This window comes from Apis mellifera, linkage group LG5 (genome assembly GCF_003254395.2).
Source record: "Apis mellifera strain DH4 linkage group LG5, Amel_HAv3.1, whole genome shotgun sequence".
In the NCBI taxonomy this organism is placed as follows: domain Eukaryota; kingdom Metazoa; phylum Arthropoda; class Insecta; order Hymenoptera; family Apidae; genus Apis; species Apis mellifera.
In genome coordinates, this window is record NC_037642.1 from 3,438,511 (window position 1) to 3,454,085 (window position 15,575).

Consider the following 15,575-nt stretch of genomic DNA (forward strand, 5'->3'; position numbering starts at 1 on the left):
CAAAGAGGAGGGGAAGCTCGGACGAATGTTAGATTAGTTTGCCACGGAGTTAGGCTAATGTTGGCTGCACCTACGAGTAGAGTTTGTCCGGCAACAACGCGCGAGGTCGAAAGTTCTTTGCCTACTCGGCCCACCACCCTTTCGGCCTCGGAGTCTCACCCAACTTTGCAAGCCAATAATCTGTCCTGCAATTTCGGAATTTAACCACGGAAACGAGAGGGAGGGAGAGAGAGAAGGTGGTCCGCGAAACTTCCCTTCCACCCAGCATCTCCTCGACTTATCGTAGATAAGCCACTTCTACTACTTCTCTGACCGTATGAGAGAATGCATCGTAGGAATTCCGTCTACAGACTTGACCCCCAACTTATATATTCCTTCCAGCCGATATCGGTTTCCTCTATTAAACGTCCTTGTATATACCTCGTTCTTTTTTCTTCTCCTTGATCGAGTCGAATCGGTCAAGAGAGGAAGAAGAGGAGGAAGAGAGGAGCCTCTGTTCTTCACGGAAATATCTTTCGATCCATAGGATCCATCGACGCGTTCGACGAAGGATGAAGTGGCAGGAACACTTGAACGCGTTATTCCCCCTAGGGGATGGAAAACCGGCCACGCAAAAATACGTGACGAGAGAGAGAGAGACAGTGGCGCATTCATCAGCGGGGGGAGGGCAACCAAGTGACCTCGCTAGTACTACGCTTTGACTTCGTAAAAATAGCTTCGGCGAACGGGCGAAGTTAAGACACACATCCTTCTCTCTCAGAACGATCGTCTGAAAGCGTGATCAACAGGCGCGAAAAGTTCAGCAGCTCGATTATCACGCATGACCCGGCCGGATAGCCTCTCGCGGTGGTCGCTCGCCACTTTTCTCTCTCTCTCTCTCTCTCCAACACTTACCACCGAAAGCACTTGCAAATATATCGAAGGGGGGTGTCTCCCCTCTCACCTCGGCCAGGAGAAAAAAAAGACGCGTGTCGCGCGGGGGCGTGAGGCGAACGCGTCGGTAACGATGCAACGCCGGTGGAACTGCATCGGCGTGTGTTGGTCCGGGTCGTTCGATCGGCAGCGCGGCGTTCTTTGCCGCCTTTTTAGTCGGCCTTTGATGTAAAATCAATGGCGCATTTTTTTCACTCCCTCCTCTTGGGGTAGGTCGAGCGCATGACCGGCGCGGCGCAACCTGCTGTTCACCACTCACCTCCGGATTCACCCTTGTCTGTCGCTTCTCCTGCCGGCCTTCCATGTATCCAAATATGCTTTTCACGCTGCTCGACTTTCCTCCGCCGGAATAACCCTTATTAACCGTCTGGCATCTCGTTATCGCGCCCATCGACGAGCGCGCATCCTCCTTCATCGCGGATCACACTCGAGGAAACGTTCGAAGGGAACGACATCGCTTGAGCACGCTGAGATTTCGATAGGTAGTCACGTTTCCTTTCCCGTTTTGACATTTGGAAGATTATATTTTAGAATTAATAAGATGATCTAAGATGGTATTTAGATTGGTACATCTCTTGGAATGAAAATTTTCATTTTCGTTTTTGGCTTTGGTCGAAAGTTTTGGATGAAATTCTTGGTCCGGGAAGGGCACGCCTTAAGGCGCAGACGAACCGCGGCAGATTCGACACAGGATTAAGCAAATAAGAATGCGATGAAACCACATGAAGAGATCCTATTACCGATAAGAAATCGGTAAGGCTTCCGTTGAGGATATGTGGCCAATCGTGGGTCAACCTCGGTGAGAACGCTTTCGAGCCCTACTACCCTCGCGACATCCACAGCTTGTACGATTTCTAATCCAATTTGATACGAAGGAAACACGATTAAGTTTGAGATATTTTGCGTACACAAAAACAGATTGCCAACCTCGTCCTTCTATTTTGCTTTGTTGCCGGTCCACGCATACTTTTCCATACTTTTTCTTCCTTCGATAGAGAAAGAATTGTATAAAGTCTTCGTCGTGACATAAAGAAGTAAAGAATATAAATTACGTTTGAAGATGTAAAAGAATGAAAGAGAAACTGAAGATCTTAATAATCGTTCTGACAGTGATGCAATTACGTTATGATCGTAAAGAATGATGATGGCTATGATATTATATTACACGTGTTGGAATGTATTTATAGTAGAGATAATTTCGACAAGCAAAAGAGATATTTCCTTAACCACGGTGAACTCGTCGATGCTAACACCGATACATCTGAGGAAGGCGAAGCTGATGTTCTTCTGGGTCAGGTACCCGTCCTCGTCCATTCTCAAGATGTACTTCCCCGACATCAGGTTCAATAAGAACAACACAGCGCAGCTGGTCAAGTGGTTCTCCAACTTCCGGTGAGTACAGCAATATTGTATCGAGAATTTACGGTTAACCACGAGGAAATCGAAGGATTGTTTCAAAGTTCGAATAACGGTCAAGATTTTATAACATGTGGCCAGTACCAAATATTTCCCCATGTATTTCTACGCTTTAACACGCTCGATTTTATTTATTTTAAAATTATTACGACTGATTGAATAATTGGTAAACTTTCTAATGAATTCGTTTAATTAAATTATTATCCGTTCGTTTTTAAAAAATTACAGAAACAACTGTATCTTTTTGATATAATAATTCAAATTATTTTTAAATTACATTTTTAAAATCCAAAGCACGGGGAACAATCCTTCGTTCTCCAACTAGCCCTCTATTTAGGAAAAGAGCCCCGATCGTCGAATTTGCATAATACACCGTCCGTTCGCCGTTCCAATTCTCTATCCCCTGGTAAACCAGATCGTCGATATGAGATATCAACGACGTCTTGGAACGCGTAAATCTGGAAGGAATCGACGAGAAACCCATTCCTCTCGACATCGTGTCGCCACTCCCCGATTCCCGTGTCGGCGCGTTGGTTAAAAGAAACGCGGAGGATGCGTCCTGTACGCGAATCCTTTGTCCGGTACGTGTAATGCAAACGAGGACGAGGTTTTCCAAGGGATCGACCACTCCCTTCGTAGAATCGGTCAGAACCCAAGAGACGAGAGAGTCACGATGGGTGTGTCCGAATCTTAATTACCCCTCTCCTCGGGACGGGAATAAGTAACAGCGGCTACGGTATCGCGGCCAGGTATGAAGAGCGTAGGAGTCATCGCTGGTACCGGCACGTACCGCCAGGCATTAGCCTGATTATAATTAGGCTGAGTACAGTACAGATCCGAGATATAAGGCGGCCGAGAAACGCGCGTGCTTGTGTCCCTACATTATTGCCGCTTTCTTATCGCGAGAGACGCCCATCCTCTCTTGGAGACCATAAGTTTTCGAGACCCGACCTCCGACATTCAACGCCGCAGCGATTCTATTCCAGGAAAGGGATATTTCATTGGTTCATATAAAAGGTGGTATTGGTTAGGTTAAATGTGATTTTATGTCATATATTTCACGGTTATTGAGAATAATGGAATTTTTCTGAAGCAATGATTAATCGGATCAAGAGAATTTAAATACGATCGATCTTTCTAATTCTTTCTAATTTGTTTGAAAAAATTTATTATAGGTAATAGTGATAATCCAGTGTTGGGTATTTGTTGTAATTCGAAAAAATATTGGGAGCATTTATTTTTGAACGTATACCTTACGAAAGTTTTTATTTACGAATTCAAAATAACGCGTGTATATAATTGTTTCTCGAGGTTATCACGAAGCAAATCTCAGTTTCGAATAATTTTGAAATTAGCTATGAGAATTTATACCTTATATTATAAAATACGGTTCAATTTTAATGATCGAATCGTGTCCATCATCCGTGTTCCGTCGATCTCGTACGAAATATTCGAAGCACTCGGGCGAGCAGGGGAGACCGGCCGCGAAATTTAATTAACGCAGGAAAAGGTCCATTAAAAAAGCTGGTCCCGTGGAAATGAGGAAAGGGTACACTTAAAATTCCGCCGGGGGGAAATGAGCGCAAAAAAAAAAAAAAAAAAAAGTTGTTCGAAATTTTATTCCGACGAAAATAAACGCGTACGTTCGAAGCTACTACCCGGAAACTACTTCGAAATCATTTCCTGATCTATCATCTGTCGTTGGATCATCGATCGAAAAGCGACAGAAAAAGGCAGCCTACCTATTTACGTACCATGCAAAAAAGAAAGAAAGAAAAAAAGAGAAGAGAGGAGGAGAAAAAATTGCAAGCTCGTTTTGTCCACCGTGGAAAGAAGAAGAAAAGAAAAAGGAGCAAAGCGAATCATCTCGGTTGCACCGAGAGGAAGTTGTCCCTCTCTCGTGCTCCTCCAATCTCATCCCCCCTCCCCCTCCATCCCCTTTCTCCATGGCCCTGTTTCGTTCTCTCGAAACATTCTCAACATCGAGAAGGCAGCGAGAAAGAGAATCGGTTAGAGTGGTTGATAAGAGAGGAGAACGGGCGGAGTGTGTTTGCAAAAGTTTCAAACGTCCAGTGAAAAAATTGCATTGGAGGCCGGCTTCCGCCGTTAAGCACAAAGCTAATTACCGGCTGAATATATTTCGGTACATTTTGTCGTGTCGGGACCGGAGGGGTCTTCGCTCTCTCTTCCTCTTCTTCCTAAACCACCCCCCCCTCTTCCCTTTTCCTTCCCGTATCTCGTGTACGCTGCCGATGAACGACGAACCAGACCAGGAATGAGCTGAACACGACAGGGGTTCGCTCTTTTTCATCGACGAAACCGAAAGGTACGCATCCTCTCCTTCGTTCTTTCCTCGACTAGGTTCGTACTTAGTTAGATTCGCATAGAAGAAACGAAAAAAAAACGGAGATTTCGATCTCTCTTTTGATTTCCACTCCGAAATAGGGGCAATGGAGACGACGTTGCGCAATTAACCCTAAGCCCTAAGTGATAAAATTAACGCGTTCGAGGCGGACCCATCCGCGACAGATAAAAACTATCTTGCTATCCGGTGGAGAGAGGGTTGACCGCGGAGGGAGAGGAAAAAAAAAAAAAAAAAAAAAAAAAAAAAGATTCACCCCTCGGTTATAATCTCAATGTTTCTAGCCTGGCCGTGTCCATAAATAATTACCCGCGTCTACCCCGTCGGCCACCCTAACGATCGTTGAAAGGGAGAAATTGACAACTTTCCTCTTGATAATCCTTGCATACTAGTTTCGTACAAGTTTCCCGTAAAATGGCGATTAAAGGACGACACGAAGGTGCCAATCTCGCGGCTCATTAGGCACACTTTCACCCCACGGAACCCTCTCTCCTTTGACGACTAATCACGTAAGGGTTTACCCCGGACACTTTTTCCTCCTGGCTCTGCCACGGCAGTCGTTGTCGAGCGTGCTCGATCTGATAGCCTAATGCACGGCTTCCTATGCGGAAATGCTCCGCCACATTATTCTACGCTGCCTACGGGGTGCTGCAACCCTTCACTCCTTCCCGCCACTCCTCCTCGCGTTGCACTTTTGTCACGAGAACCGAGCTCACTTTTCTTCGCTGTCATCCACGGTTTCTTTCTTTCTTTCTTTCTTTCTTCTTTTTTTTCAATCTTCTTCCGATCGTTCGATCAGAATCGGTGGAGGACGTTCGATTTAAGGGGCGCGTATGATCGATCTCCCTCGGCTCCGACCATCGAATCGTTTCTAATCGAGGTGAATTATGGACGAGATTTAGATAAGAAGCTGTCGAGGTGATGAATTTTCGGCCCGGGAAAATAAGGGAGGAATCGATCGATACGATCGATAAAAATCAGAGAAATTGATATTTTAAGTTGGAATTTTTGTTCTTAGTTATAGTTTACTTGTTATAGTTTTAAATAAAAAAAGAATGGGAAGGAATCGTGTAATGAATAGATTTTATTAAGAAAAAAATAAGAAAGAGGGATAACCTTGAAGTTAGAAACCGTATCCTAAGATAATTATCACGTGAAATCCTCCCTTTTTACAATTTTATATTTCATCGATAATTCTCCATCTTTAACTGTTCACATCAAAAATTCCAGCCGAGGAAAAATTTCACATTTAAAATTGATAAACATAACATACATCTCTTTCCATTCGGCTTTTCATTTCAATCTTTCAACATTGTTCGTGAAAATAATAATTTATAAACTATCTCGTAACACGCGATTCTTTACATTACTCTCGTAATATATAAATTAATGAAAAATAGTTCATTCTTTTCTTATCAATCGTGAATTCGTTGGTAAATTTTGAAATTTTATTCGTGAAAGAAGAAAAAAGGTTATATTATTCGATATTTCGATCCGAGAGAAAAATACTTTGATATAAGAATATTTCCTTGGTGCAACGAAACGATCGGTCCCGTATCGAGAAGACGGTAATGAGAGAGAAAATGCTGGGGAGGATGAGGGGGAGTCGTGGAAAGCGCGGAAGGGAAGGATCGAAAGGAGAGGGACGAGGTTTCAACAAAGCGATTCTTCGCACCCTATTTTCTCACGCGCACGTTCGAATCGAAAGCACGTCCGATATCTTACGGAGACTCGTTGACGTCGAGCGTACATCATCGGATCTGCTTATACCGACGACGATATTGACAGCCTTCGTTCGATGAAGCTTGCCGGGGGGGATGATTGGGGTCGTCGATGACAGGGTTGCGACGCCTGTGTGCGCGCCTCGAACGTGTGTCATGCTCGTGTCCTCGCTCTCTCTCTCTCTCTCTCTCTCTCTCTCTCTTTTTCTTTCGCTATATCTGCCTGCATCTCGTACGCCTCTGTACGTCTGTTTGTGCGCGAGACGAGGGGTGGAGAAAGGAGAAAGGTGGGGAAAGGGGGGGAGGGAGGGAAGAAAGGGTGAGATGCGCGGGAACTCGGGTTAGTCCGTTTTATCAGATCTCACGGTAGGACACGCGACTCAGCCAGGAAGATCTTATCTCGTGGCGATGGAAGGAATTTTATGTCGTATAATGGACAAGCGGTGGTCAGACACACGACACAGAGACGCCTCCACGATGGATCGCGTGGACGCAGCGCTGGTTCTTGGTAACACGAATGAAAGCCCGCCCGCGATTCTCTCTTTCTCCTCCTTTTGTACCGAGAGAGAGAGAGAGATGACTTTTTTTCAGCGGGGAATTTTCCTTTTTCTTTTTTTCCTCGGACTGATTGTCGGACTGACCACGAGCCAATTTAGAAATCGTGGGAGGACAGAGTGGAAAATAGATCGAGGAGGCGTTCTTTAGGATATTTTGACGTCACGTTGATGAAATATTGCACAAGGATTGATTCCTCTCTTTATCATTCAAGGAATGTTATCAAGATGGTGTCGAAGTTTATGAGACTTTGGAAATTGGAAATAATTTTTGTTTCAACTTATTCATATTTGAATTTGAAAATTGAGGAGCACGATTTATTTCGATTTATCATGCAAGTTTTTTCTAATTAATTATTTAATAATGGGTATTTTATATTGGATACATTTACAGATTGATGTGCGTGTGAAGTTTCTTAAATGAAAATTTAATATAAGTTATATAATTAAATATTAGATAATTTTTTATCGTTTTAAATTGTAATAATAAATTTAAAATAATATTTGGAAAAATAAGAAGCATTCTTTGTTCCACGCGAATAACTTCTTAAATCAATAAATCGATAAATTGTTTTGCATCAATCTGTAAATACTTTCTCAATTTAATCAAACAAGCATAAAACTAATATATTTCAAGATTAAGATTTTATTTGAAGAATTAGTTTCTTCCACACTATATCAATATATTTGCATATTATATTCGATAAAACTCATCGATTAAAAATCATTATGAAAACAAAATTATTTCTAATATCTCTCAATAGTTACAGTCGATTATACTTCTTCCATTGGTACCAATAATTCTTAAGTCCGTGTAAAGAACAGCGATGTGTCTTCGAAAAAAAAGAAACCAACGTGGATAAACATAAATGCGGGGGTGGAGGTTAATGATTAAACAGGGAAAACGCGAGTAAAAGTAATATAAGTAGAGGAAGTGTGCGTTGTAAACGAAGAATCGAAAGCTCTCGAGCAGTCGAATAATGAAGTCGACGATGAATTTACCCAGTCACGCTTTCGAGGGGTTGCTTATCGTCTCGAAATCCTCGATAATTCTTCAAACGAGGGTGCGCGTCTCTCTTTCTAATTTCTCCTTCGCCTCGTTCTTATCAACGGACGATCGTGCTTCGTTGTGGACACATTACCACCCCGGACTCTCCACCCTGTCCCCGTTGACCACGGTGGTTAGGGTAATGACGCGGTAATTTTCTAAACAGGAATTTCCTTTTCCAACCCCTATCTACCTAGCCACGAGCACGTGACCGGTCGTTATCGTCCACTTTTCTCTCCGTCGTCCTTGCGAATCCATCATTAACAAAAAAATAAAAATTATTTATTTTCATTTCTCGATTCGAAAAATCGACACTCCTATAATTTTCTCTTTTAATTATAATTCTCTTCTTTTTATTTTATTTTTGAGCCATACAAATATTCTCGTGTTATATGTTTTATTGAAGCTGAAGTTCAACCTGCTTCTTATTTATGGAAAAGGAACAAATGAATGGATATTCGATCGTGTTCGCGAATTATAACCAGACGGATATTTGTGGTGTCAGTTATTTACCACGAGGTTAATTTTCGATTTTTAGCTATTTGAAACACGTATGAAAAGGAAATTAATCTAATTATAGATTTCTGCCCCTTCACTGATTTCGTAAATCGGACACAACGAAAAACAAATAAACGTCTTTATAAACGGAAAGGAAAATTGAAATGCATCGATTGAAATAGACCTAAAAAAAAGAAAAATAAAAAACCATTAACTTCAAAATAAATCCTCCACCTTTATTCTTCCACGATGAAGAAAAAAATCATCCCCAACGATCGAATCGTGTCAAAAAACTGAAAAAGAAGAAAGGAAAAGGAGAAAAATACGAATAAGGAACAGTGAGAAAAGTGAAATTAAAGGTGGGGGAGGGAAGGTGGTAGCCCGTACGTTCACGTACGAAATCTCGACTACAAACGGGCTGAGAGAGAGAGAGGTTGCAGTCAATCTCCAGGCGCGGGACCACGCGCGTGTACCGCTACTCCACCGCCGGTGGCTTGTGTTTTAATCCCACAAGATTGTGCATGCCTCGTAGGAGGAGAGAAGTGCGACGCTAGGGGAGGGAGGGGTAGGCGAGGGATAGGTTGGCGGCGGAAGGCGTGCGTGGGCGGCCGTGGTGGTGAACAGGCGAGGGCCATTTAGCGAGAAGGCTAGACACGAGCGTCGCCACGCGTGTTCTTGCACGTATGTACAAGCGTGTGCACCCATACGCGAACGATGACGCGACCGAGCCCCGGTTCTCTCTTATTGTGAGGAATAAGCTGGCTGCAACCACCGAGGGGCGGGAGGAGAAGGAGGGTTGGGTTGGGTAGTCGGAGAAAATTCGAGCCTTGAGGTAGTAGAGACACCCGCTCGGGAGCGAGAAAGAAGAGGAAGGAGGAGGAGGAAAGGGAATGTCGAGGTACGTCTCGTATGCAGACGTTTCGTAGGTAACGCGTGCAGGAGACGCGTGCTTACGTTCATACAGAGTGCGGGGGTAGGCTTCGGGGGTAGAACCGGAGGAATCCGAGCCTTGTAATTACTACTGCTCTTGTAATCTTTTCTATACTTCCATATCTATGCATACCCCTTTCGCTTCTTCCGGTTCTGTTCTTCTTTCAATTCGTTGCCTGCTTCCTGCTCGCTGTTTCGCCGAGTTTCACGAGTCTCTCTCGCTGCTCGTCCTTTTCCGCTGGTCGCTACGGTTTTTGGACACGCGACATGTAGCTTTTATGTATGTATGTATGTAATTGGTCTCGTTTCCTGCTTCGTCGAGCAACACTTTTATTTCAGATTTCGTGTCTTCTTTTCTCTCTCTCTCTTCTTTTCGTAGGAAATAGGATTAAAGAAAGAAATCGTAGCACAAGAGGCTTAATTTTTTTCGAATTCGTTCGTATTCATTGTTCTTCTTCTTCTCTTTGCTTGAAAAAGAAGCAAGACGAAGTTTATCGCGAAGGACGTGAAAGCCGTCTGGCTCGTCCTCCCAGCACGTCTTCGGGATCGTTGACATTAGGACTCCGTCTCCTTGCTCCAGGATTCCGGCTCGTTTCCGAGAGGGAAAGTCCTCTCTTTCGATTTCCTTCTCATCCCGCGTCGACCGGGAGTCCGGTCGTTCAGAGAAAGAAAGGATTCCGGGCGAAATGAGCAAGCACGAGTTCTTTGAGACAAAAGCCGATAGAGAAATGAAGAGGCGGAGAGAGAGAGAGAGAGAGAGGAAGGTGGTAGGGCCAGAGGTAATACATCGAACATGGAAAAGGGTTGGGGATGGCAGGAATGGCAAGAAATGGTAGGAATAGGAAAAGGGAGGGAAAGGAGAAGACGATGACGACGAAAGAAAGGGGTAGAGAGAGGCGGAAAGAGAAATGTATCCCAGGACCTACCCCCTAATGAAAAGAAGGAAACTTTGGTCTTTGACTTTCGGTCCGCGGCCTTGCTGACGGGTATACATATATATATATACCTGTTCCTCGAAAGGGTAGTAGAGAACGAAGAAATGGGAAAGAAGAAGATGCCGCCGCGAGGCCCTTGAGGCGCACAAAGGAGGCCCTCCTCACCAACGTTCTTCTCGTTCCTCTCTTTCGGTACACAGTTGCGCGAGTCCTGCACCATCTGCCAAAGAGTGTACACGCGCGAACGGAACGGTGAAGAGACGAGCGGGTTATATAGATAGTTGAGCAAGATCTCGAGGAATTCGCGCCAGCTCCTTAATTAAAAACTCAGTGCACGGCACAATGGAGTGGCAACTCTTTGGATACATACTTGCTGCTACCACCCCCATTGCTGACGCCAGTCTTCTCAAGATAGGTACCTACAATACCGACAATACTCCCAACAGACTACTTCCTTTCCTATAGTTAACCATAGAGTTATTCCTATCGAACGATCCTGTCGCGATTGTACTCATCCATCAATTCAATTCAATTTTTTAATTGTTAAAATTTATACCGCTTGTTTGTTTTGAGTTGCTTTCGCGAAATAAATGCATATGTGCATGTGTTTTTGCACCCATAGAGAAAAAGAAAAGAAAAGAATGCACTCGTAACTTCATCTGGAGAATATTATTCACACTTTCTTAAAACTATCCAACGTAGAAATTGCGAATATCGCACGTTGGAATTAACGTATTTTCGATTCAACACTGCACGAAGATATCTTGGCGCGGCAGGATAGAACTTGTCGGCCGAATTCCCGCGAGGAAGCGAATTTTTCGGAAGAAGGGTAATCCGGCTTATGGCGGTGCAGCCGGGATGAAGCACCCTGCATCGAGTCAGCTTACCTCGTACGTGGTGGTTGTGCGCGTAAACGGCAGTCACTTAATTAAAAATTACTTAATTACGTTCTTGGCACTAATTAGTGGCGCTTGGCTCTCTCTCGCCCGTGCACCTCGACTGCCTAGCCACCTTCTCCTTCCCTCCTTCTCCCTCTCTCTGTCTCCCGCGCGCGCGGTCCGCCCACACCACGACCTCCTTCAACCCTCTCTCGCCTTCCTCGACCGTTAGCTGCCTCCTCCATCTCCTCTTACACCCTCCTTCGCTCCTACACTTCGTTCACAACGTTCAGCCGGCAGCGAAATCTCTGTCTTGGTTTCCATTCTTCTTCTCTCTCTCTTCCGCAACCCCCTCGCCCGCCTTGCCACCCGCCAACAATCCAACACCCTCGCCTCTCTCTCTCTCTTCTTCTTCCTCTCTCTCCCTCTGTCGCTCTGCTTTTCTTTCCCCGCTCTCCGGAAGTCAGACTAGCAACGAGTTACCCGAAGCGCCGTAAACTTCCGGTTAACGTTATTTCTCTTCTTATTCGGTTTTCTTCGCGGTTTTCACGCACTGCCGACCCTACACCGCCCTCCCCGTGACCCGGCTTCCGCAGGGATTACCCCTTTGTTACCGGGTACACGACTCCGGAGTCATCTTTGAAAACTCGAATGCTATATATATATACACCTGCACGAGCAACCGGAGCACCAGTTTCTTTTTCTTTTTTTCCCTCATCGTTCTGATAACCCGAGAGAGAGAGAGAGAAATAACTCGGGTGAACGAGGGTGAAACGAAGCGAATTCGTTTGTTGTTCCCTCCCTCTCGTTTCTTTATCATATAACATATCCCTTTACTTTTCGTTGCCATCATTCGAAATCGATCGATTTGTAATCGCTGATGAAAAAAGGAAAGGAATCTGGAAAAACTCGAGTAATTACCTGGGCTGTCAACACCTTTGCTCGCGAACGATCGAGAAAGGGAAGGGGTATATATATATATATATCCTCGACGAGGACAGAGAGGGAAACAAGCTTTACCACCCTCGCGAAATGTCAGTGGCGTACAACATAAGGGGTTCCTGTTGGCTGGGTTGCAGCGGGCGACCGCCAGTCAGGCGGCGGCCGTAGCGGCAGCAGCATCGTATCCTTTTCGAATTTTTTGATAATGAACACAAGTACGAGAAACACGACGGGTATTGGCTGGGCGGCAGACAATGCGGTGGCCGCAGGGTTATCGCGGGAGGAACAACGAAGGAGGCGGGGGGCGCTGGCTGACGGAGTTTCGATGGGAGCGAGCCTCCGCGGAGGGGAGAGAGAGAGAGAAAAGGAGAAGGGGTGGCGGAGGGCGATGCCAGGGGACTTTATAGGGGATGTAAGCATCGCCACTGCAAGGCTAATCCGCCGCTATGAGCTGCTACTTGCAGCATGAGTACGGTACACTCCCTGCCAAAGATTCTTTTCTCCCCCCCTCCCCACCCACCCACGATGCCCCCTCGGGGGAGTCTTCTTCCTGGCTTGGTCGAACGGAACCCGTTCGTTGACCCCGAACGACGAAGGACGAACGAAAGACGTCCCTGCCTCTTCTCTTCATTCTCTCCTCCTTCCCCTCCAATAGAGATTCCAAGTTTGAAAAATTGGGAAGAAATTCTCGTAAGAACGTTTGAAAATTTATTTCTGGAAACGAGGCACATTGTGATTCGATGATTGGCTAGATTATTAACCCGCATCGACGCGGAACGGTATATATGAAACGATGAGTTCGGGGACGATTGATTAGATCCCTGATGCCGATGGGACGGTGGTTATATTGCACGGTGGCCTGATTACGTAAAGCCTCCGGAGAGTCTCGTCATTCCCGGGGTATTTAATATCTCGAGAAAAATGCTTGTGACGTTCTAAAGAATTTTATTGTCCGGGCCGTATGAGGCTGGGTCCGAGGGCTCGTTATCCGTATTCCTATTGTTCGCCGAGTGCATTCCTGTCGGGCGCAAATTACGGGCGAAACATCTGCCGGCTACCGTACAATATCAGCCTCTTTGCCTAAGAAATATCGGAAATAGTTGGCCGATCCGCGAAGGAAACACTTGGCACGATGCCTAGTTCCCTCTCGGCGGCTTTGCTCCGGTTCCGCTACTTGCCGATGCATTACTTAGCTAGCAAGTGCAAGCAAACGGCCGAGAGCTTGCCTAGCACGAGCAAGGAGACCTAGAAAATTCATCGTCCGCGATGAATGCGCCGAATACGGTGCTTGCTTTTTTCTCTCTCTCTCTTTTTCTTTCCCTCTTTGTTCTCCCTCTCTTCTTTCTCTTTCGTCTTCCCTTTCTTTTCAAACTGCGCACACCTTCGCTTTGCATACACATATAAGAGCGCGCGCGCTACATCGAACGTTACAAGGAAGAAAAGGAATGTCAGTGAATTAAAATGCGATAAAATCCCAGGCTAACTAAATATCGATCGTTCTCCTTCGCGATCTCCTTTTGTTTTCGTTTCGCGGCCAACTGACACGAATATCTTCTTTTCTTGCTTTAAGACGAGGCTGGTGGAGTCATTAAAACAGGGACGGCCTCGGTTTTCTCGCGACACTGATTCCACTCCTTGAACCCCTCTTCTTTTCTCTCTTCCTTCCATTTATATATAACCACCGGGCTCCAACCGGAGGTAATTGTTTTCCGTGGAGGCAGGCGGTCGCGCTCTTTTCAGACGCGGCTAGAAGAGCGTAGGAAGTTTCACAACTAAGGCCGAAGACCGACGCTGGCCTGGCTCGTAAAAGAGAATATACCTGTTTTTTTTAAGCGAATTAATTCCAGCGTGAGATCGTTAAGGCAAGTGCCAAGCCACTTTCCACCTACCAGCCCATTCTTTTAAATCATTACCTGTGATCTATGCGATCCCCCCTTTTTGTCGTTCATTCGTCGCTCCTTTTCTTCGAACTCAGTCTTCGATCTGACTACGCATCAATATATATACAGCCTCTTCGATTTCTACTATATTTGGTTGAAATTGCAACGTAGCAAGATATATCTCTACTCGTCTCCTATCCCAATCCCTTCATTTACGCGCAACTCTGGAATCCTAGAATCGCTCATGGAATAATCGTTATCCGCGTCACACGGTCCAGCTATCGAGCATCATTTTCCATCCACGCTCGAAGGATTTCCACGGGGAGAGAGAAAAAAAACGCGCGTCTACTACACGTCCACCCACTCCTGCGTTGAGTGCGCGCAGGATCTGGCGCGCGAGCGCGTCATCCGTCGAGATACCAGGCGCTCGTTGCCCGGAGACTCTCTCTCTCTCTTTCACTCTCTCACTGTCTCTCTCTCTCTCTCTCTCGTTTTTGGATTCCGCACGAAAAACGTGAAATGATAATGTAGCCGGTATCCCGCCCTAATCGGCTTTGTATCCGCCGTGATGGCTGGTGGACCGGGGGGAGGATGGTGGAGGGGGGGAGCTGCAAGCCGGGGAACGGGAGGGAGGTCGGGATCCTGGGGGCAACCGGGAGATGCAAGCCTCCTCCAGCCTCCATGGAGGATTTAATTTACATCCACTGGCGAAAAATGCGGAAAACAGTTTATCAAAAAAGTTACCGCGCAGGCTCCGCGACGGCAGAGAGAGAGAGAGAGAGAGAGGTAGAGATAGGGAGAATGAGGGATAAGAGCGAGAGGGATGGAAAACACGGGCGCAGGAGGAGGTGGTGTGGAGGAGATGCCGGAGGAAAAGGGGGTGCGGGATAGAAAGAGGGTTCACGACGGCAGAAATGAAATTGTCCGTGCATGGATTACCGTCGACTTCGTTATACCCTCGAATTAGTCTCCCCCCTCCGCCCTCCCTACTTTCCTCTTTCTTTCGGCTCTACATGTCCATTCTTCTACCTCTATCTCGCGGCGCATCATTTATTCACCGCTCCTAAAACGGCACTTAAGTATTTTTTAATAAAACCTCTTACCTCGTGCGAGTACTTATACCTCTGCCATTTATTACGCCACGAATTCTTCTTTTTTTTTTTTTCTCACACAGTTTCTTTTATTATTACACGCTACGTCCGATAAACACCGATTTAATTCTAATTCTTCCCCCCCTCTCGAGATTCTTGTTTGTTATTTTCTTTTTTTATTTTGGAAGGTACAATTTTATCTCTTCCTTCCTATTTTCAGAAAGAGAATTCCGATCTCTAACGTTAATGTTTCAGGCCATGTTCGATAAATTTTAATGAATTATCAAAGACGGACAGAGGGAGAAGGGGAAGGGGAATTGTGGGAAATAACGATCAGCCGTAAAAACGATAGTGGCTCGTTCGATGCAACTTTAAATTTCTCGCTAA

General features: G+C 45.5%; 1 protein-coding gene across 2 annotated transcripts in view; it reads left to right on the forward strand.

Moving 5' to 3' along the window:
• The window catches only part of LOC406073 (homeobox protein prospero), a 38,828-nt gene that overhangs the window by 4,639 nt on the left and 18,614 nt on the right, over window positions 1-15,575 (forward strand). For both annotated transcript variants that reach the window (XM_006560015.3, XM_026441089.1), the window contains exon 3: window positions 2,171-2,325. In XM_006560015.3, the coding sequence (XP_006560078.2) occupies window positions 2,171-2,325 (155 nt within the window). The remainder of the gene's footprint in view (window positions 1-2,170; window positions 2,326-15,575) is intronic.